This window comes from Gymnoscopelus microlampas (genome assembly GCF_963454915.1).
Source record: "Gymnoscopelus microlampas genome assembly, chromosome: 8".
NCBI lineage: Eukaryota > Metazoa > Chordata > Actinopteri > Myctophiformes > Myctophidae > Gymnoscopelus > Gymnoscopelus microlampas.
The window spans coordinates 44,004,446-44,027,177 of record NC_139945.1 but is presented as its reverse complement, the minus strand read 5'-3'; the positions used below and the strand labels follow the sequence as shown (position 1 = coordinate 44,027,177).

Sequence of the window (22,732 nt, the reverse complement as noted above, 5' to 3'; positions counted from 1 at the left end):
CACACACACACGCGCGCGCGCACGCACGCACGCACGCACGCACGCACGCACGCACGCACGCACGCACACACACACACACACACACACACACACACACACACATATATACAAGTAAGACGCGCGAACGCTGGAAGCGAACGCAGCTCGAAAATAACAATAAGAAGAATAGAAAGGAATGAGCAATTACTTGCCATCCGGCCTGAAATATGCACAAATGACATGGAATTCTTAGATATCCCAATAGATGAACTTGTGTAGATGCTTGTAGATGTGTTATTTTTGACTGTCGCTGCTATATTTTTCTCAGAGGAGTGTAATTAGACACCCAGGGGCACAGGCGAATTTCAGCCACACTGTAGTGCATGCAGGCAATGAGAGCGTGAGTCACATGGGGGCAGCCAATGAGAGCGTGAGTGACATGGGGGCGCGGCTGCACACAGACAGACAGACAGAGAGAGACACAAGCCGAGCCGAGTTTCATAGTATGCTCCACTTGGGCGGAGGCTTCCGCGTTCGCAATAAACATACACACACACTCAATGAAAAAAGCTTTACAAAACCTCAAACACAAAGGAAAAAAGGAGTGGCTTTAGAATTGTATACAAATATAGACTCATGCTGATAAACCTACACATTGTTTGCTTAACCCACAACACTAAACCTTTTCTCTATTGTACAATGTCGCCCCCCGGTGTTTTGTTTATGCTCATCTCCCGCAAAGTAGCGGGTGGCACTTCAATATGAGCCAGAGCACCTGGATCAATTTCATTAGTGGCTGGAGTGGAGAGACAGCCCAGTGTCAGCAGAGCCTGGCTGGGCAGAGCTCCCCTGAGACAGCCCCCCCTTTGCTGCGCCATGCCCCTGGCCCCTAGCCCACCACACGCCTGCTCAGCACCACCGCAGATTAGAAGTGATGCCACGCATGCACACACGAGGGGAAGATGATTAAAACTCTGGCTTACGACACAGACATACTCAGTCATTTGTGGACAGCGCATGGTGCTACTAAAGGGTGAGCCATAGATGTACATTGCTGCCCATCTGGCTTCAGGGTACAGCCAAGTATGTAGTTATGCTACCTGCTAGCACTGCAAGTTATAAGTTATTGATTCTTCCATGTTGTAGCCTGTCAACAACAAATATGTAAACGATAGTTTATTGATGGTCCAAGATGGAAATCTACCAGAGAGGGACAAATGTGTATCCATGTTTCTAATTTAGAGTATACAGATTGGAAAAGCCCTACTACATTCCGCTGAATAATTGTCCACCACATAGAACTGCACTGACACTGTCTATGGACCCATGCAATTGTGTCAGTAGTAATGTAGATTACTGATAAAAAATAAGTGTACCCTCATTGTAGGCTTCACGTCTCTGGTTCCCTGGGGGGCCTACAGGATGTTGTTTTTGCTTCTTAGGAGGCCTTTTTTGTATGACCGCCGTGCTCATGTTACTGTCTGTAGACACCGGGCTGCCTGGTCGGTGGCCTGAAGCATTCATTGGGTACTTTCGCGCTGAAAAAAAAAGAAACACAGTTTCAAATGCAAGCTTACTTCACCAATAACTGTTCTTGAGAGGAGATTGCGAGGTATAATTTATAACGCAAGTGGCAAGTCCCACTCCTTACCCATGGGTCCAGCCATCTCCTGGCCCTGTGTGTTGGGATACTTGGCCACTTTGAGGCCTGCATACTCTGCAGCTGCGGCGACAGCCTGGGCGAAGTCGGCGTCCGTGAAGAAGGATCCGTCCGACGAGCTGACGGCGCTGGACCTCCCCGACGAGACGTTGTCCTCCTCGGAGGCGGAGCCCCAGCCATTGATCATGGAGCCTGTGACCGAGCTCTCCAGGTCGCCCACGCTGGACGCCGGCGTCTGCTCGAGCCCCCGCAGCAGCAGCCTCCGCGGGTGCATCTGGGGGTGAGTGGGGTGGGCGTGGGGGTGGGTGTGGTGGTGGTGGTGGTGGTGCACTTTGGCCACCTCCGCGTCGGTCTCATCGCCTTCCTCCTCCTCTTCCTCCAGCATCTCCTCCTCCTCCTCCTCCATGCCGTCTGTGTCCAGGGCCATGGGGCTGGAGATGTAGCCGTATGTGTGTGAGGGAGACAGCGGTCTGGGTGGAGGTGGGGGGCTCACGCCGTGGCGCCTGTGGAAAAGAGCATCCCATCAATTTGACACGATATTCATTTAATATACACAAAATATATAACACCTTTTCATTGCATGCTTTGGCTGTCACTGTTGCAGGGGATCACAGAAGAAATGCATTTTTGTCACAAGAGCCTTAACATCCAAAGATATATGGTAGGTCTCAACCTCAGAAAGGGACAGGGACAGTGCCTCAGGCCAGGCAAAACGTCTCGGCCTTCATCAGAGGCATTTCTGTATTGCATGCAATACAAATAATTCTTAAGCCTTTATAGAGAGAGATGGGGAAGGACATCCAGCAAAGGGCCACAGATCAGATTCGAACCCGGTTGAACAATGACTGATCCTTAATAGTATGTGCTCTACCAGGTGAGCCACCACACGGCCAAACTCTTATGCATCCTCAAAAAAAATCACATTTGTACATTATGTAGCTTATATTAACCCATTAAATCCGGGAGCGCATCCGTGTCATTTTAGATTTTAGCTGTAGCCATTATTTTATACGTTGTCTATTTTAGAAAAATCTTGAACATTTGTCCAAATCTTTTAATACATATATATTTTTTAAACAACATTTTTAACTAAAATCTTTGATTCTAGGGGTCCCTGGAACAACATATTTTGATGGGTCCTAGACAAGAAAAAGTTTGAGCTCCACTGATATAGCAACAATAGTTTCTCAGAAAACTGTTCGGATTTAGAAGACATTTGTCAAAATTTACATTTGACAAATGACAAATGTTCGCTTTAAAAATACATATTCAAAGATTTGCACACATTTTCACGATTTTCCAAAAATAGCAGATCTACAAGCTTGTATATCTTGAGTTTGTATATCTGCCATTTTTGAATAGCCAAAGAAATCTAAAATGACAACAGATGCGTATCCCGGACTGAATGGGTTCACTAAATCACTAAATCACAGGTGAGCTGTGCACACCTGCGCTCGTGGCTGTCGGACGTGTCCTGCAGCATGGGCTGCATCTCCTCCTGCGGCGAGGGCGTGAGGGTGGCTGTGGACTGGTGACTGTAGGACACGGCGGCGGGGGAGGACGCCGCTCCGCGGACGGGCGGGGTGGGCCCCCTCTCCATCTCCTCCTCCTCCTCCTCCAGCTCGTCTGGCTGCAGGTACATGCGGGAGGGGGGCATGGGACACTGCATGTCTGGGTCGTAGCTGTCCACATGGAGAAACAAGGCATGTTACAGTACTTTCATATCGCTCACTGGAAAACAGAGAAATAACATACTAAATATTCATGTCGTCTTCCTGTCAAGGTTTGACGTGCATCTAGTATTAATGTATTTAAACCCTTGGGGCGGATGCCCGCAATGAATGAAAGGGAAAATATTGTAAGGAGAGTGGAATAATATTAAAAAGCTGTGCGCGTGTGTGTGTGTGTGTGTGTGTGTGTGTGTGTGTGTGTGTGTGTGTGTGTGTGTGTGTGTGTGTGCGTGTGCGTGTGTGCGTGTGTGCGTGTGCACATATCTCACCTCTCATCCATGGACAAAGAGTACTCTTCTGTGGTCCGACATGGGGGTGGGTTGGCAGGGGGAGGGGGTAGTAGGTCAGCCCAGTTCATTGTGCTCTGTTTGGGTAGTTTAGGGGTGCGCACTCCCTTCTTCTGTCCCTGACTCCCTGCTCAGAAAAGAAGAAAAAAAATCACACCCAGTGTGAAGTGAGCGGTGCTATTTAAAAACAACTGTGGTCATCACAGTGATGGAAGCTCACTTAAAAAAAAAAGTTTTTTTTTTCAAGTGAGTGGTGCTATTTATGAGTTATTAATTTCATCATGCGTCTCGCTAGCCAATCACAGTACTGAGCAAAGGGTCTGAACACCAATCAGCCAATCACAGTACAGCGAAAGACAAATTTTCACAACGGCAAGAAAAACTTTCGCCACGGATGGGTCCCAAGCCCACTTATAGGAGCGGCTACACCGCTCAAAAATCACACCCAGTGTGAAGTGAGCGGTGTTATTTAAAAACAACTGTGGTCGTCACAGTGATGGAAGCTCACTTTTAAAAAAATAACTTTTTTTGAAGTACGTGGTGATATTTATAGGTTATTAATTTCATCATGCGTCTCGCTAGCCAATCACAGTACTGAGCAAAGGGTGTGAATAGAGTCAGCCAATCACAGTACAGCGAAAGACACATTTTCACGACAGTCTTTTCACGACGGTCCAAAACCCACTTATAGGAGCGGCTACACCGCTCAAAAACTAGTTCAGCCACAAGATGCTACCCCTCACTCAATACACTGAAAAACCCTCAGTGCTCATGTCCATTAACTCTGAGAGTGTACAAATGGAACCAACCATCCTATATCAAAATTGGCTTAAGGGAGGACCGGCGGCCGTGCGGGCACCACATCGTCACACTCATGTCACAAAGACTCAGCCATAATCATGTAAGGAATTCCCAATGCAGCTACGCCCAAATATGGAGTGTATTGTCTAACCTCAATGAGTCGTCATGGCATCAAGCGCAAACAAATCACTCAGCTCCATATATGGGCACAAAAAGGGGCATGCCCAAATATGGGCATATGCTGATGACATCAGGGATCTCCATATATGGGCATAAAAGGGACAAGGACTGACAGATAAAGAGATCTCCATATATGGGCATATCAGAATGCCCATATATGGGCATATACTGATAAAAGGGATCATCTGTTGGTGCATGTGTGTTTGTGTGCACATATCTCAGAGTGAGATATGTGCTAATGGAAGCTGTGTCTTTATGCGTGTGCTAAAAATGTATACATGGTTCTGTACGTATGAATTTGTAATTAATGGCATGGATGCCATCAAAAACACAGTAATCTTTCAACACAATGTTAACCAGTGCCAAGAGAAAATGTAGGGGTAGAAATAAAGAGAAAGGGGGCCAATTAATGCCAAAGCATTAGAATTGCGAGCCAATGGGCTGTAAGGCACTTTAAAGGCTCCTGTTTAATGACTCACACATCAAACGCAATATCAGAATGGATCCCTGGCATTAAGGTGGCAGTGTTGCATGCTGTCTGCAAGGTGTTATCATTTGTCCTTGTCTACACACATCGGAGCTCTGTTGAAATTATACTCCCCAGACAGAATAAAAAATGATGTCAATTAATGACTGTATCACAAGTTAAGCAAGGACAAACATTTAAATGATATAGTCATAAAGCAAATTGAATACAAAATACAAAGTGATATGGGAAAGAAAAACAAAAAATTCTAGGGATGCTGATGCACATGAACATTTTCATGGCTTGCATGCTTCTCATGTCTTTGTTCCGTCATTGGTGTTGTTGTTGTCGTTTCCCCCCTCCTTTTATTTAGCAATTTTCCACTTTCTGAAGGCATCTAATTTTCCATTTCTCTTCAAGATAGACTGACATGGAAATTAATCAAATTACCATTTTAAAACATCATGCATTATTAGCATCTCAAAGTGATTTATTGCTTTTGTGGAAAAGTGGGATTTTTGAAATTGAGCTTCGAGGCAATGAATGTGATTAAGTGGTTCGCAGCAATAAGAAGGCTTGGGTAGTCGAATAGTGAAACACAACAGAACACCAAATGAACATTAAAGTACCTCAACCCATTAGGAGAGCTGGCAGTTCGCGGAGATATTGAGTAAATATTGATTTTGTTAGGTATGATGGCTGCTACCACTCTTTTCGGATATATTATTATATTATATATATTTGCCCCTCCCATTCTTACCGGAAGTACTGCTGCTGCCACGGTCAGAACTGTTGTAAGAGCCCCCCGTGTGGCTGTCGTGGGCCTGGTTGTAGGGGATGGTGGCTGGCATAGGGCTGTCACCTCCTCTGTAGCGGTCTGATAGTTGGAGAGAACAGGAATGTATGGTTAGCTTAATTTGACACCGGGCGGATTTCACACAACACCTTGAAGGACTTTGGGAACAGGAGACGTTGTTGGACAGTAGATAGAATGAAGAAGATGAAGAAGGAGTGGGGAAAATACAGAATGCACCCAAATCTATGAGCCAAATAAACAGTTTAAGATTATTTTACAATGACAATGTGAAATATAAGTTCACTGCTTAGGAACACTGTCATTCAAGACAAGATGCATGCAGGTCATGGCTCCTGGTTTTCATGAGTGCTAGTGATGAGACATGCAAAATCCACACACACACACACACACACACACACACACACACACACACACACACACACACACACACACACACACACACACACACACACACACACACACACACACACACACACACACACACACACACACACACACACACACACACACACACACACACACACACACACAAAATGTGATGATAGTTTCATTCAAAGCACATTGCACTGAACAATGTTTTTCTTTCCTTTAGATCTTTGACAGCAGAGATAATCCCTCACACCTGCCTTCATCATACAAACACAACCCAGAAGGTACATAGAAAAAAAGAGAAGTGTTGCAGGAACCCCAAAACACTAACAAAGATGAAAAAGAGAGAAAGAAAGTGATAATGGATATACTATAAAAGACAACGAGAGAACCAAATGAAATATGAACATTCCCCTCCATGGAGATCCACAGTGATGCTGCAAGAGTGAGGAAAAAAGGGGATGGATCGTGTAGAGGAAGATCATGGCTCTGGCACCGTGGCCTCTGGGTTTCCACTCACCCTTGTTAAGCTTGTTCTGCTCCATTATGTTGTACTGGAGCTGGGAGCCCATGTCCTGCTGTTTCTGCTGCTGGGCCGGGGTGGGCTTCCAGCAATGCTTCTCGTTCACCTCCCCTCCGCCCCCTATACCCCCGCCTCCACTGCCTCCAGTGCCTCTGTCCGTGTTCATGTTGTTGCCCATGATGGAGGACTGGATGAGCTGGGTGGTGGCGTAGGGTGTCGGCTGCCCCCCCGGCCCGACAAACCGTCCGTCCTTCAAATTGGGGCTGTTGAACGTCTTCATCTCGTTGATCTTGTTGGACAAGTCGACGTCTCCGTAGACGCCGGACTCTGGCACCATCAGGTTTGTCTGCTTGTTCTCCATCTGGTTGTTATAATTTGCGATGCAGTCGGCTGGAGAACATGGGGAGGGTTGTTTAGTAACATTGGCCAGGCTTCTAGTGCTGAACATCTTAGTAGCAGTGTTTGAGACAATGGAAGGTCCATTGCCCCTTATGGAAGTTACAAGAGAAAGGTGAGCGTTTTTGTTTTTAAATTCACAACGAATTAATGTATTCCTTCTTGTCTACTTTACAAAAGAAAACGATTTAAGTTCAAACGCTCACTTTTTAACTGCCAAATGGCAATCTGCTTTACATGAGTGACGGGAGAGCTATTACACATTTCTGCTCTGGGTCTCTATATCAGCCAAGTCTCACTCCATGACTCAACGTGGTCGAAGACGGAACATCATCTCTGTTCTTCCTCCATCTGACAGCGGGTCGGCTTTTGCTCATCGAGAGGGACAGAGGGACGTGTCTGTATCAAAGGCCTGCGATGAGGCGCGCGGTAAAAGCACAGCTCCGCTGACAGATCCAATTTTCCCTGGCTCATAAAATATTCAAATCCTCCCACAGATCTGAGAGTCAGCCTTGCGGTAAATACCAAGGACAGCCATAGGTGCACACACTGCTCGCTCGCCGAGCACGCCTCACATTTCAGCAGAGTGTGGGATAGCTAAACACTTCAAAGGTGGACGTGTCAGAGGGCCCCTATGGCTGAGATGAAGGGACATTAACTCCTATCCTAGTCAGTGATCCTGTTAATGTTCACAGAGTTTAGGGTTGGCACACACACACAAAGCAAGCGCCTCATACACTAGGGGTTTGTTATGGGGGGGTCATGCAATGTGCGGGGGTGGCTTTCGACATGTTATCCCTTCTAAAACAACTCAGAGTGTCCCTTATTCTGATGTTCATTGGGCAACTTGTGCAAACAGTCTACCTAGAATTGACAATGTGAGTCCCAACACGTACACAACTTTGCACATTAAGTATACCAAAACAAATGTATCTCTCTTTGCTTTTCTCTGTTTTTAGATAGGTCAACACTGTGTGTCTATCCATGCATACACATGTACTGTATGTGTGCATTATGTACAGTATGCCCTTGTTAGTGAAAGATGCAGTAGTGCTGACTAAACTAAAAGGCCAGCTGGTGGTTTACCATCACTCTCTCTCTCTCTCTCTCTCCTTCTGTTACCACCCGTCTCTCTGCTTTCTATACTGTACTGTATGACACCACAACACACTTTCATTCTCTCTCTTCTGACATTTCAGTTTCTTCCTCAATCATTCTGCCCTTCCTTTCTTCTGCGTTTTCAGGTGCACATCTCTCTCTCTCCATCACTCTCCCTCTCTCTCTCTCTTTCTCTCTAGCTCTCCCCATCTCTCTCCAACTCTCTCTCTCTCTTCAGTTCTGGCCACAGTCTGCAGTCCAGCCCTGACCTCTATGCTCGCTCCACATTTCTTAAATAACTGAGCACTTAGGGGAAATTACATTACCGGCTATAACAACAGTATGGAAATCAGCAAAGCAATTCGATTAGCAACAGAGTAAAGCCATAAGCTCCTTCCAGTGTACTCCTTCTATTTCCTGCCTAAAACAGCTCCACTTTAACCTCAAATAAATCAAGTGTGCGAGCCGTACAGGCACTCTTAATCCTAATATTTCTCCACGTTCTTTCTTCTTCATACGGATCCCCAATGAAAAGAGAAACACAGGGAACAACTCTCCAGGGACCTAACCCAGATATAACATCTTACTTGCTTTTGCACTGCAGCTCTCTGCAAGTTCCTCTGTTCCTTATCTGCATCTGTCTTGTGGGAATATTCTCGTAAGGACTGCATGGCACTTAATGGTGACGGGCTATGTTGGTCCGAACACTCACCTGGACGGCTGTATGTCGCCAGGTTGCTGTCACTGTTGCCGTTGCCGGCAGTGCAGCAGTTGATGCTGCAGTCGTTGTGGTTGGAGCAGGAGTTGGGCCACGTGTCAGCCAGCCAGGGCTGAGTGGCAGACTCCCCAATATTCAGCAATCCAGGCCTACAGAGAAGGAGACCAAAATGGTTAACAATAGCATGGGACCAAGCCAGCCAATGGGAACTGGATTCAGTGAACCGAAACACAGCACAAAACTAAACAGAGCAGTAATGCAATAATATTGACTAGGTGAACACAAGCCCTGGCTTCTATTTATAAACTCAGCATGCTTACAGTATGTAGTAGGATTACAAATAAGAAATATCCCCCACATTTTACATAGATATCTTTAGATTTGGATGTAGATATAAATAAGATATATTTTTCATCTTTTGCTGTCTCTCTCTTTTTCACATCACCCGTTCCACTTGCCCAGGGTGCACATTAGGGAGAAGCCCAGCTAAATAGATTGTGTGCGCTTGACTTGCCCACAGCCGATGACACTTTCCCCTCGTGAGCATTAGTGATCCGCTTGGATTAGACAGCTAGATAGAAATCACCAATGTTGCCAAATGCACATCCTCAGCAGCCAGTGAACCACAAATGTTCCCCCATTACATTCCATAGTGTCAAAGAACATTGGTATCTTCTTGAAAAGTACTGTAGCTTTGTGCACGAAGAGGTGAAACTTGAGCCATGGAGGTGAGATGGAGGTGAGATCCATGATGTACAGTATGTGATGCAAAGGGCTCATACAGTAGGCTACTCTTTTTTCAATCCTTCTTAATAGGACTTGTCTTGTTGTACAGTATACTGTACTTTACATATTCCAACATTGAATTAACATAGAACCCCTCCCCCTCCATTTACATTGACATGGCTTATTAATTATTGGTTTCAGTTGTATGATTCATTTTGAGTAATGAACACATTTGTCTTGTGGCGCCAAATACAATCTCACAATAGCTGCTCAATCACCCAGACAGTTGTGTGTTTGTATTGAATGGCCATTGTCTTTGGGCAGAGCAATGCTGCATGTGTGATTCAATCACATAACAGGATAATAAGCTGGCTGTATAGATTCATAGCTGGTGGCTCAACACAGCATAACAATATACAGTATGCATGTAGGCACAACACAACCTCATCCCATGCACATACATGTGATGTATATTTGAAACACTATACAGGCCAGGGCAATGAAACAAATATTCCACTAATTTGTCTGAATGTAAAAAAATCTTCCCACAGATGAAAATGTTAAACAAATTCATGCAGCCTCTGCCAAGTCACCAGGATAGCAGTCTGTCTGACAAAATGCACCATCCCTCAATAACGTAAAAGGATGCTACTGTATCACCATCACTATTATCTGGGTGTGTGCGTCTCTATTCACGTTTTCCAGTGATGCTATGGCACAGCCTTGTGGCTGGACACGGCTCTCCTCCATTTGGGATGAGGATGGGTTGTTGGCTGAATAGATGGTGCTTTGTTCGTGTTGGTATCACAACATACTTTGTGCTCCTTCTCCCCCACTGCATTGACTGTTTGCTTAAGAAGAAGTCACAGCACTCCCCCTAGTGTTCTTTTGGGACAATTACACTTTCTGATCATCACGGCATCGATTCGGCACCGCACCATTTTAAAAACAATTTTCACTAAATTTCCAAAATGTTATTAATCTTAAATGTAATTCAAATGTACTAAACATTTGTGATATTTCACTATCCTCTCATAATACAGTGGTATATTTCAGCAAATCAATCAATTCTTACCTCCCAGCACTGCTGACAGCTTCTCCACCTCTCTGATAGGCCACTGTGGAAGTAGAGAAATTGACACTGTGAGTTCCTCACAACGCTATGCTGTCATCACCGCCGACACCAACATTAATCATCGTCATTATCATCATCATCCAAGTATAAGACCCGGTTAGTCACATAAAATGTGACTGTGGTCAGATTTAGGACGTTAGTGCGTATGTATGTGCATGTATGTATGTGTTCATGTATCCATGTATCCAATGTGTGTGCATTCGTGTGAGTAGTACATGACAACTTAGGCTGAGTCACAGACAGCAACAGTGGGTGGAAGCGTAAGAAGCTTATAAAGGACGGGGATGCACCGCTCTTTGCTCGCCTGGCGTAGCTTCAGCAGGTTTGAGGCTCTGTGTATTACAAGTTGGGCTCTTTCAAGGAGGTCTAAGCCGCCGGTGTGTGAAGGAGAGATAAACTCCCAACTTTAATTACAATCTCCTCCCTGAGAGGAGAAAAGTTGGGACTGTGTGTAACAGGGGCTGGGGGAGCGTCCATTGTGCCTGCCCCCCCCCCCCCCCCCTTCAAAACAGGAAGTTAGAAGAAGCAGCTCAGCCTGGGTCTCCACAGATAGCAAGAGAACCTATCAGGAATTCAATAATGCAAAACCCACAGTAATGCCGTTGAAATTACAACACGCTTGTAGATCAAAATCGACATAATGTAACATTGTGGTTTTTACATCGGGTGACAAGGCTGGTTGAGGGATTATGTGCTTACGGAGACAGAACCCATAACCTCAAGCATAAAAGACTTCATCCAAAAGTCAAATTACCAGCTGACTAAATGTCTGAAAGTGTTCCAGCGGATTGCAACAGTATAAATACAAGAAGAGTTGATTCCAAGCCTTCAGGCGGATGGGACAAACAAAACCTTCTCAGTTTAGACATAGATTCAGCCCAGATAGGATTAGTCAGTCCGACCACAAAATCGTAACTCTCTCTCCCTACCTTTCACTCATTCTGTCTCTCTCTCTCTCATCAGCCCTGACACATCTCTAAGCTACAAAGAGAAAGCCAGATGCATGAGAAACCCTATGAGACAGAAGGAGAGAGAGAGAAAGCATCCTTCTTTCAATGTTCACGCCGTGTCACCTCAAATCACAGACTACCTCTTTATTTTCTCGTAGCTCCTCTCTACCTCTCCTATCTAATTGGTGTGTTGCAGTGCTGGGGTATGATTCTTTTAAATCCCTGTGGATCTGTGGATGCCAGCAACTCTTTGATCAAGTTTGTGCCAGTTTTAATAGCATCTTAGTAGCACGGCCTGACATGACCCTAACATTTGGTGGAATATGTTTGATTAGCTCCTTCTCTGACATTCCGCAGTTTTGAATTGAGTGCCTCTTTCTAACCTGTCTCCAGTCAATGGCAATGGCTCTCACCATAAATGTGGCAGTACAGATCATAGTAGTAGGGAAAATGGATGTAAATTGTACAGCCAACCTTCAGAGCCAGAGTGGAGAAATTGAGAGTGCTTACCTGTAGGCGTGAAGGTAAAGGATGGCACTGTTGATCCAAGCACAGCCCGAGAAGAAAACAAAAGGAATATCAAATTAGGCACACCAGTATTTAAATGTGTCTCGGTACACCAACATGTAAACAATGTGTCTCAACTTTCTGGAATGTGCTCGACTGAGCTTATTTCTCTCTGCCACAGCACTCAGGTTAGAGTACACAAACATATCCATTACAGGGGGAACCCAGCCATGTGCCACACCATCACAAAATCAGAATAAGTTCAGCTGGATTCTCCACCTCCACCTCAATCCAGCTATTCTCACAAACTATTCACTGGCCTCTAGCCTTTGAAACCTTCCCACAGCCATGGAACCCAACTAAGGTAAGCACAGGTCAACTGCTGGTTCCAATCCAGGCCCTGACCATCAGAAGCCTGCTGGGAGGAGGTCACACACCAATGGGACCTTGCTATCTCTTACATACATGTCATCACCCTCACAGCTGTACTGCTCACTGCAGATACACAGGGGGCCTTCACATGAAACACAAGTGAAATGACATTGGTTTGCTTCTGTAACAATCACTGTGTGGATCTATGGGTGTTTCTGTGGGTCTCTTTAGAATATTCTATACTGCACCAGTATATTAGCACACAACCAATGCAGCATGCTATTGCATTGCAGACGTTTGACTGTCACGCAGCCTAATGCCATAATGTGTGTTGTTTTAGTTGACTTCCAGAACAACAAGGCTTCTGATTTAAACACCTGAGAACTAAGGCTCGTTTCAGACGGGGAGTGGCTGATTTAATTCATTTTCAATGAGAGGCAGTCGATTATTCGAAGTTGAAGGGTGGTGAAGCGAGCGGGCGCAGTCCCGTAAAATGTTCGCGCTCGAGCTTGTTTGTGCACACGCGCACGGGCGGCAACCGGCAAGAGCTAGATTGCGGTCAGCTTTTCTTTTCCCCACTATGCGCAGGAGGACAAAACAACAATGATCGCGGCGCGATCCCCGCTGATCCGAACGAGACCGCCAAGACAGTTGTAACTTTCTCATTTCCTCTCATTTATGGAAAGAAGTCTTTCAATGCCAGCACCAGGAAATGTCCCGTAAATGTCACAATTATCTCATCATTTTGGATCTCTCTCTTTTGAAGATCAAAGAGGCGTAACAGATTTAAGCGCATGGATGGCTTTATCTGCTTGATGTACTGTATGCATTTGAGCAGGAGAGAGACTGACAATTGGTATGCAAGACACTGTCAGAAACGCTAACGTGATTGAAATAAATAAATCAAATTACCACTCTGACACGAGTCACAGATGCTCAGTAGCTAGCTAGATGAATTCTCCTGGCAATGAAACAATGGTCACACACGCTCCGGGAAGACACATACAGACACACAAATACATACAAAGTGCCGCCCCATATTATTCTCCTCAGAGCCTGTTAGTCATTATGTTGCTAGGGTGTTTAGTTAACTAGCTATGCTTGAGCTATTTCTTGAAAAAATAAATAAATACGAAACTTTTTTGACGCGTATACCAGTGGTGTGTTCTACCGTCAGATGCTGTATACGCCGTACACAGTCCAGATTATTTTGGGAAGAAGTGTATACAGTCAAATAACCATTTCATCCATTGAAAACACGAGAGCGTATACCCACGACCACGCGCATCGTATCGTAGCGTATACCTTCAGAAAAAAACTAGAACACAACACTGGCGTATACATGTATACATGCATCTTGCTTTATTTCAGATAGCTCAGCATAGAGAGAGGAAACCAAGGGCAGAAAGAGAGCAGAGACATGGTATACAAGATGGAGTTCGACTTCTAAACCGGGTAATAATACTGCTGGAAAGCATTTTAGAATTGTGTCCTTGAATAAACTATTCAAATGCAATTTATTTTGGTCGGGAAAATCTTGAGAGACACACACACACACACACACACACACACACACACACACACACACACACACACACAGATTCCTGTACTGCCTCCGAATTCAACCTACTTCGGCCTGAGTGCAGTGTTGCTTCATGTGGTTGCAATTATACTCTTCTCCTCCTCTCAAAACATTCTTAGTTACCAGTTCCAACAAAGACTATGGCCTCTTGTGGTTTGGGACTGCAGGAGAAGGAGGCAGGGGAGCAAACCTACTGTGCCCATGAAGGGCTTTGTGAGTTAACGTGAGGAAACACCAAACCTACACAGTCATAGGGAGCCACAGAGGAAACCTCACACACAGTAGTCTCCTGTGGCTCCTGGCCTCATCACATGACTGTACTCATAAAGTCTTCAGAAGTCCTGTTCTGTAGCCACAGGTTCCACAGTAACTGACCACTGTTTCAAAGTCACGTCGGTTCAAACTCTTCAGTGTGGGTACTGTTTTATTTTGGGCATCAAAGACAGACGTTTTCAATGAAAATGGCTTATGGTGCCAGCATATCAACCCATCCCACAGGGACACTGACATCATAAATATAACGATTGAGTTATCCACTGTCGTTAACGTCCTAATAGATAGAAAATCATGATTTCCTGATGTCCCTGTGTCTTGAATATTATAGGTTATCATAGGTCATCTAAGCAAAACAACACATGGACATAAATAAATGTTAAAGGTGTGTTACACAGCATTCTTGTAGTGAAATATTGTGAAAATGTCATAAGACTCTGCCCGCTATAAGTAATTCAAATGGCGTGAGAGAAAATACAGCCTCTGTGTTATTCCTTGCCTCTACATTTGGGGCTCTCCGACATCTTGCCACTCCCAGTATCCCCCGACCACCAATCAGGGGAACTCTATAAACTTGAACTATTGTGTGTCAATCATGTTGCCCACATGATTGACACACAATAGTTCAAGTTTATAGACATGACTGAAACACTGTAGTGGTTCAGATGCCGTTACCAAAAAGCCAGCATTCTCAAAAATGCCTATTAGGCTACCCTGCTGCCAACAACAGTGTGTTCAAGAAACTACCAAAAACAGTAAAACATTGAAACACATACATATTTCTTGATTGATCAATGACACCCAGGTTGCTCTAATTCTCATGGACAGGTAACAATCTATGTTACTTGTTACCTACCTATATTATCTTGGAACATTTACATCTAGTTGGTAGTAATCCCAGACCCAGCATGATAGCATTCTTGTATCCAGACAGTATTGATGGATATAGCAACGGTAGTTCATTTTCCAAAGTTGCTTATGGAAAATAACTACCGTAAATACCACAGAATCTTCCACAGTAAAAGTTGTGTCCGTTTTGTGTCAATCATTTTGACCAAAAATGTGCAATTAGATGTTTTGTGCATATGCTTTGTTGTCAATACATAATCAAACAATCAATCCAAACAACAATGTGAGTTTCTTTTTTCATATACCGTAATTATATGGAAATGACCTAAAGTAGAAGTTTTGAAAATGTAACCCTACTGGTAGCAAAATGGAACTGCACAGTGATGACATCACCAGTGTAGGAAGCTGCTGCTGTACACTGTATTGCCAGGACTTGGTACAATATTGGCCTATAAATGAGCACTGTAAATGTCTTGCATTTAAAATACAGATATATTTGCAATGCTCTGGAAGCCTCTCTACAGTGAAAGGTTAGATTAAATTGATGATAAGTATCCTTGTATTTGTTTATAGGGAGTTAAGGGTGAGTTTACCAGGGTGGACGTCTTCCACACCTGGCATCACAAAACTGCTCAACTGAATGTTGGGGGCGGGGCAAATGTAGCTTTTCAAACACCTTTTTCCAACATTTATAAAGCATATTTCTTGTTCATGACAATGCCAAATTATAACTCATAAGTAGTGTTTTTCACATTATTTGAATATCCAGCATTTAAAATGATCTGTTGCTCTGCCTTTAAGTCAGGTAAAGGTACAGCAGGTACTGTATACAGTGGCCAATTGGAAAGGTAGAGCGTAAAACGCACCACACTAGGTGATTGCTGGACTTCCAAACCATGCTATGGTAAAATCTCTTTGGCAAGAGATTGGCTTAGTACTTAGTGCACATGAAGCAGGCCTCATGCTATCAGAACAGCAAGAATACTTGAGGGATAAAGATGTCAGATGCCAACATGTTCTGTCTTTCCCCACGCCGTCAGAGTGGAAGAACTAAAAGGGAGTGGTTGGACCTCAAAATGTACTAAATGTAAAACATACTCTTCACACCCTGCCAGGATCAGTGTGACAGAAATATGAAAATGTCACATCTTTCTAACGTTGGTGCTTTCTGTTTGTCTCTGTTAGAAAGACTCAAATGTATGTGAAAGCAGACTTGCAAGGCGAGTTGCACTAGTTGCAAGGAATAGAATGTTTTCAAATCAGAAAATAATTCCCAGACTGTTGCCAAATATGAGGCTAATAACTGACTGTACCTTGCATTTTCTCACTGACTCGTATATCTCACTGCCATACAACGTATCCTTCTAATTTCTTACTTGCATAATCATGTTAAATCATGCGCTGGAGAGTGTTTGTGCTTGCTTATACGTATGTTAGCGGTCCCAAGTGGCAGTGAGAGATAACTGTTTTCATACTAGCGCCATTGTACGTACAGGTATATTCCCTACAACTGAATCTCATTATGTACGTACAGTATTTCAATCAGGGGTCGATGGATGATCCTATACGTTTTGAATTCCTTATTTTATTTAGATTGATAAAACACATTGTTGCTTAAATATCTTCTACATTGCAGCTTTAAGTGCGGTGTGATGCTGATGCCATTGTGTTACTAACCCTTGCGTATGCCTGCATAGCTGCTGGAGAGACCACTCCTCTTCTTGCGGTGGCGGTACAGCCAAATGCTGAAGACCATGAGGATGATCCAGCAAGCGGCTCCTATGCCTGCTATGAAGGCTGGCTGCTTGACCACATCTGAGATCTGCTGCGACAGAGGGTTCTGCGGGTTCGCAATGCCTTCCGTCATTCGCCCCGACGCATCTGTGGAGGAGCAGGTACAGGGGACGGGGGGACGGGGGGTGAGGTAAAGAAAGGATTAGAAGAAGGCATGAATAAAAACGATGAAGAATGAAAGGCCGGGTTGGGAAGAAAATAGTAGTTACACAACAAAGGGGAAATACGAAGAAAGAAGTGTGAGGCAACAGTGAAACCGGCAGGTGGGGGAGAAGCATGATATTCAAAATACAAAAACTTCAAAGCATATGAAAAAGCCAAAAACAGGGGGTTATTGATTTTTTTGAAGAAACTGTATTCAGCAGAGGGTATAAATATGAACTTTATTTTCTTCTGACACACAAAAGGGCTCTTTCATCTCAGCATGTGAGTGTGAGGCTGTTTTTTTGCAGAGATGGAGCTGTCTCTCTACAATATTTAAAGGCTTTCATCGCAAATCCCAGTTAACAATGGCAGCTGAGCAGACAAAAGAGAGTCAACCGAGGAACCCAGAGATTCAACGCAGGGGCAGTTTCACCTGACAGGTCTGATGAACCTGAACAGACAAATGCTGAGAGGCAACATTTGTTTCCCAATGACCGGTATATTACTTGAACCCAATGAGATCAGCCTTAGAAAGAAACAAACAGTAATTAGAAAACTGACGCACATTTGTGACTAGCCTATAGCTAGTGTGTGAACGTCTTTCAGCTGTTTCAACTGTAAAACACACTTTAACCACTTCAACTCTGGCATCCCAATGTTGGGCATGTCATTATACAGTATGTGAAAATACTAATTTAAAAAATGTACGTGTTGTGAGCTTGTAGATCAGCTATTTTAAAAATAATTTTAAAAACTTTTGTGATTGAGTGGTCCGCAACACTGGTCAAATTTCTTCTCGTCTGTCTGTTCTGTCTCTGCTGGATTGTTTGACTTACACTCTTGTTGTCTTTGCCTATGTTTCTCATGCATTTTTCATATTGCAGACATTTATATCTTAAGACCTTTCTAGCCATAGGCAACTAAACAAAAAGTTTTAATAAGAGACAAGCTGTTAGCTTCTGAACAGTTTCTCTGTCTCTCTCTATCTCTGTCTGTTTGGTTGTTTTTATTTCCCCTCCGATTATGCTTTTGTTTTTATGTTGCTCCTCATTTTGTAGCTGTGCCGGGAAAGCCGAAAGGTGGTGTGCTAATGTGACTAAGCAGTCAAGGACTGCACAGGTATAGACAGCAAAGCCTCACGGTGTGACAAATGCATTTGAGTGGAGCACTGGTCCCCGAGGCACACTGCTCCACTCCAGTGTTGGAACATGGCAACAAACCGCGGCAGGAACTCTTCAAGTGAGAGAAATTGTATCAGTCACAGCATGTGCTTCTTCATGCCCATCCCAGCCCACTCAATACACATTTAAAACCCGACAGATCTCTTGCTCTCTCTGCCACACGCGGGTATTTCACATGCTTTCAATCTCCCTCCCCGGTGAGCTTGCTGAAAGCTTTTGTGGAACATAATTGCTGAAATGTCAGAAAATGTGTCTGTCTAGCCTGGCCCTGAAAGAGTGCAAAAATCTGAAAAAGAAAAAGAAAGTGGATTTGACATGCGTGCAGCCCTTACTGCATTGGCCCGCGTTAATAACATGGCATGTGAAATCCCAGGGCGCTAAGCTTATTGCTTTTGTTGTTTCAAATGAAGAACGGAGCAGGGCGTGGCAGGCAGCTCAACAACTCAGGCACGCAGGAACTGCATGTAACTGTTGTGATCACAATACCAGCTACTGAAGGTGAAAGGCATTTCAGGGTACACTGACAGTGTGGTGAACACAGCATTAAGGCAGATTAATATGAGAACCTCCTGTCATTCATGCTCATCATGCCATGAGTATGAGGGAGGATATAGTGGATAACCGGAATGTAATCATCTTAATTACAGTTTTAGCCATTTCTAATGACGGCACAGAGGCAAACAGGATTGAATGCGTTGTTCACTATAACAAGGAAACGAAAATAGAATATTCTAATGTGGATCATGTCCTTTTATAACATGTACAAATTGCAAAAGCCATAATATTTGTCAGACTATTACCATTGGAATCTAGGGTGCAATGATTGGCAGAGGGCACACACTGTATTGAAACAGACCATATTTCAAACTAGTACTGGCTATACTGCAGGTCAGTTCAAATATATTTATACTGTATCCTCCCTGCAAACTCTACTCACCAAGCTGGAAGACGGTGACATCACTCTTAACCCCTGGGCCAGCACCAGTGCTGGCTGCTACCTCCACGCTGTAGCGGATCCCCGGGGCTAAACTTGGGATCACCACAGAGAAAGTTGATCCGTCCACTGTGCGGTTGATGTGGTACCTGCTCTCATTCCCCAAACACCAGATCTGCCACAGAGAGAGTGTGTGTGTGATATAAAGGGTTATGGTACCTTCATGACAACCTAGGCTGGACAGGAACAACTGCTGAAAGTGTATAACCTGGAGTAGGCCAACAAAGAGTTACAGGATGTTACAATACTGTACATATGTAATTCCTGTGTTTTTGATTAGACACTGTCGTGAGTATATCTTTTCCAGGCATTATCTCCTTGTGAGTTGAAGAAAAAACTTGGAATGGGGTTAAACCCTCTATCTATACTAATACTGTCTATAATGAACTAATACAGAGTTGAGTGGGGTTGGCTTTGTACTTTTGTGTGCTTTTTTTCCCCTCTACACAAAAAAAGCTTGTAGATCGGTAATTGGTATGCTAGGTTTCAAGTGGTTAATGACAACCTATTGTTTGGTAGCTACCACTCTGTTAGAGAGGAAATACAGTCAATATTAAACCCTCCCCAACACACTCAAATATGAGTCTTCATAATGGTCTCTGTAACTCACCCACTGCATACCAACAATGTGTGTATTGCATTACATCTCTCAGAGTAATCCCGGTAGGAAAACACAAAGACCAGTGCATTTTGTTTGTCAGGGTGCGTTCGACACAGGGTCAGTATTACCCTGGGTAGCCATAACATGTCAGAGTGAAGCCGTAAGCCCATGAAAAACAAACGTGGATCCGTAATCACCTCCATAACCCAATTACAGGGGGGGGGGGGGTCACTCACTGGAAGGGCTGATCTAACTCAATCCAGGGTCACAAAGAGCACTATACATTCACCGCAGCATGATGCCTGCAGACCTCCACATCCTGAACCAGCCACTCTCTGCTTTCTTTACTCCCACCACCTTCCACCCCCCGGTTAACTTAACTAGTTTCACAATGTGTGTGTGTGTGTGTGTGTGTGTGTGTGTGTGTGTGTGTGTGTGTGTGTGTGTGTGTGTGTGTGTGTGTGTGTGTGTGTGTGTGTGTGTGTGTGTTTGTGTGCGTGTGCGTGTGTGTGTGTTGCCTGGAGTGTGCATGGATGTGTGTGGTAGTGCTACAAAGCTCTGAACATCTTGGAGGCTCTTGCAGCGAGAGAGGAAGCGCCCCTAGGGACCAGGCACAGTAATGAGCAAGGAACGCTTTCGACCTGGACTTAACAACCATGAAATTACTCTTAACCCCCATCACCAGAAAACATTTACCTGGAAAATGAACAGTGGCGTAACTTTTTAAACAGACTGTATTGCACCTCCCATCATTAAAATACATTCCCTATGTAAAAAAAAAAGTTTTCCAATTAAAACGGTAGGATATATTATACACAGAATAATACATGAGAGGAGAGTGCTGCCACAAGTAAGGTCACTCCACAAAGAGAGTGAGTTGAAGCCTGGTTAGGGCAGCTCAGGCCTAATTTATACTTTGTTCGCTCGTCAAATACAACTAAATGTTGGCAACCGACATAATCAAAGTATAGAAATGATTGGAAGTAAAACAACTCATTTTTTGCTCCTCTTCTGTCATTATAGTGTATTTTTCTAAATGACGTATTTAATTGCTTGCAACCGTCATACTCAGAAGGTTGGTTTCTAATGATCAATAGAGACTTATAATAGAGAGAATTATTTATGCATTCATATAGCACATGTTATCAATGGGGCATTATAGTTTCCACATGAAGTTAGCCCAAGCATGGCTGACCATTAGAGTAGCTGTATTTATTTTTCATGTGTAATGACTGCTTAAATAATAACCAATATTAGAGGGACTGCGCAATCCATTAATACATATTACTAGAGACATTACTGTGTGAAATGAATACAAAGATGTATGTGATGGCCCTCTCCACCAGATGGCGGTGGTTCACAACATTTTCCTCCAGCTACCCTGCTCATCTCATTGTCTCCCCCTCTCTAAGCCTCACACAGAGGTACAGAACTGACGCGCCTACAAAGGTGTGCCTCAACCCAGAATGCATTGCCTCGCCGTATCTATGCATTGTCTGTGTTTTCTGTCATGGGCTCTGAGCCCACAGCGCTCTGTGCCGACTCCTTTGTGCTCCTTTGCAGTAAAGCATCTCAGACCTCAGAGGTACCGGGGCTGCTGGCAGACCTTACCTTGTATTCCTGGACCACCCCGTTTTGCTCCTCCTCCGGAGGGGGTTGCCAGGAGACCACAACGGCAGTCCCATTGTCCCCACTCTCCGTCACCGTAACATCCCGAGGGGGGGCGCTGGGAGCTAAAGGACAGACAAAAGACAAAAAAAAAACACACCTTCATACGACGCATGGTATTTTCACACTGTACGCAGTCTGCTCTCATCCCACTCAGCCGTCAGTAGTGGTTCTTTCATCTCCACGTGAGACTGAAGCTGAGGCGAGAACAAAGGAACGATAATCACATTCATATTCAGAATTAGGCTGCTTTTGTCAGAAAACTGTCTCAATGCAATAGAAAGGTACATACAAAGATGTACTGAGGGTAAATGAAGGGAAATTACTGTTTATTCAAATAAAGTAGGGGCCATGATAGTAGCGTGTATAATGCTACCCCGATGAGTCCTACTGTAATTAAACTAAATTAATTATGAACACAATGTAACCATCTTAATCGCACTCTGATTGAGTGTAATGAAAGCAGGCATTTTGTCCCACTCATGGGAGAACAGCCATCACGTTTGGAACCAGAAAACAATTACAGACAAAATTGGGAGCAAGAAGGAGAAGTAAGCGGGAAGAGATGAAACAACACTCCCCGCGTGTCCCTTCATACACACACATAAACAAACACTAATAAACACTCGTTAGTTACATTCTCGTGAATTCCACGAGACTGTTGAGTACAGAATCAAAAATTAGGAACTGGGCTGGGAACAAACCTCGTAAGACGCCCAAAACCACACCCAATGAGAAATTAGCACAGTATTCATTGGAATGTTGTATTGGGTTTTTGTCATGGTCTGCATGGCTTTCGGGGGCCCTTTTCAAAGAGCTGAACATCCGTCCTAGCATGGTTGAAAACACCACATTTTAACATAACATAATCTTGCCCACCCAGCGCCTGCTGTTAACAGCTGTTCTCACACACATGTATGCTGTGCATATAA

The 22,732-nt window shown here is 44.1% G+C and overlaps 1 protein-coding gene across 1 annotated transcript in view; it reads right to left on the bottom strand.

Annotated features, from left to right (window-relative positions):
- robo1 (roundabout, axon guidance receptor, homolog 1) overlaps positions 1-22,732 on the bottom strand; it is a 165,380-nt gene that overhangs the window by 5,773 nt on the left and 136,875 nt on the right. Inside the window, exons 15-26 of the mRNA XM_084065378.1 lie at positions 21,744-21,865; positions 19,475-19,646; positions 17,096-17,299; positions 12,346-12,372; positions 10,826-10,868; positions 9,019-9,173; positions 6,810-7,202; positions 5,864-5,980; positions 3,639-3,783; positions 3,088-3,321; positions 1,631-2,142; positions 1,356-1,517 (exon numbers count right to left, since the gene is read on the bottom strand). Of these exons, the coding sequence (XP_083921504.1) occupies positions 1,356-1,517; positions 1,631-2,142; positions 3,088-3,321; positions 3,639-3,783; positions 5,864-5,980; positions 6,810-7,202; positions 9,019-9,173; positions 10,826-10,868; positions 12,346-12,372; positions 17,096-17,299; positions 19,475-19,646; positions 21,744-21,865 (2,286 nt within the window). The remainder of the gene's footprint in view (positions 1-1,355; positions 1,518-1,630; positions 2,143-3,087; positions 3,322-3,638; positions 3,784-5,863; positions 5,981-6,809; positions 7,203-9,018; positions 9,174-10,825; positions 10,869-12,345; positions 12,373-17,095; positions 17,300-19,474; positions 19,647-21,743; positions 21,866-22,732) is intronic.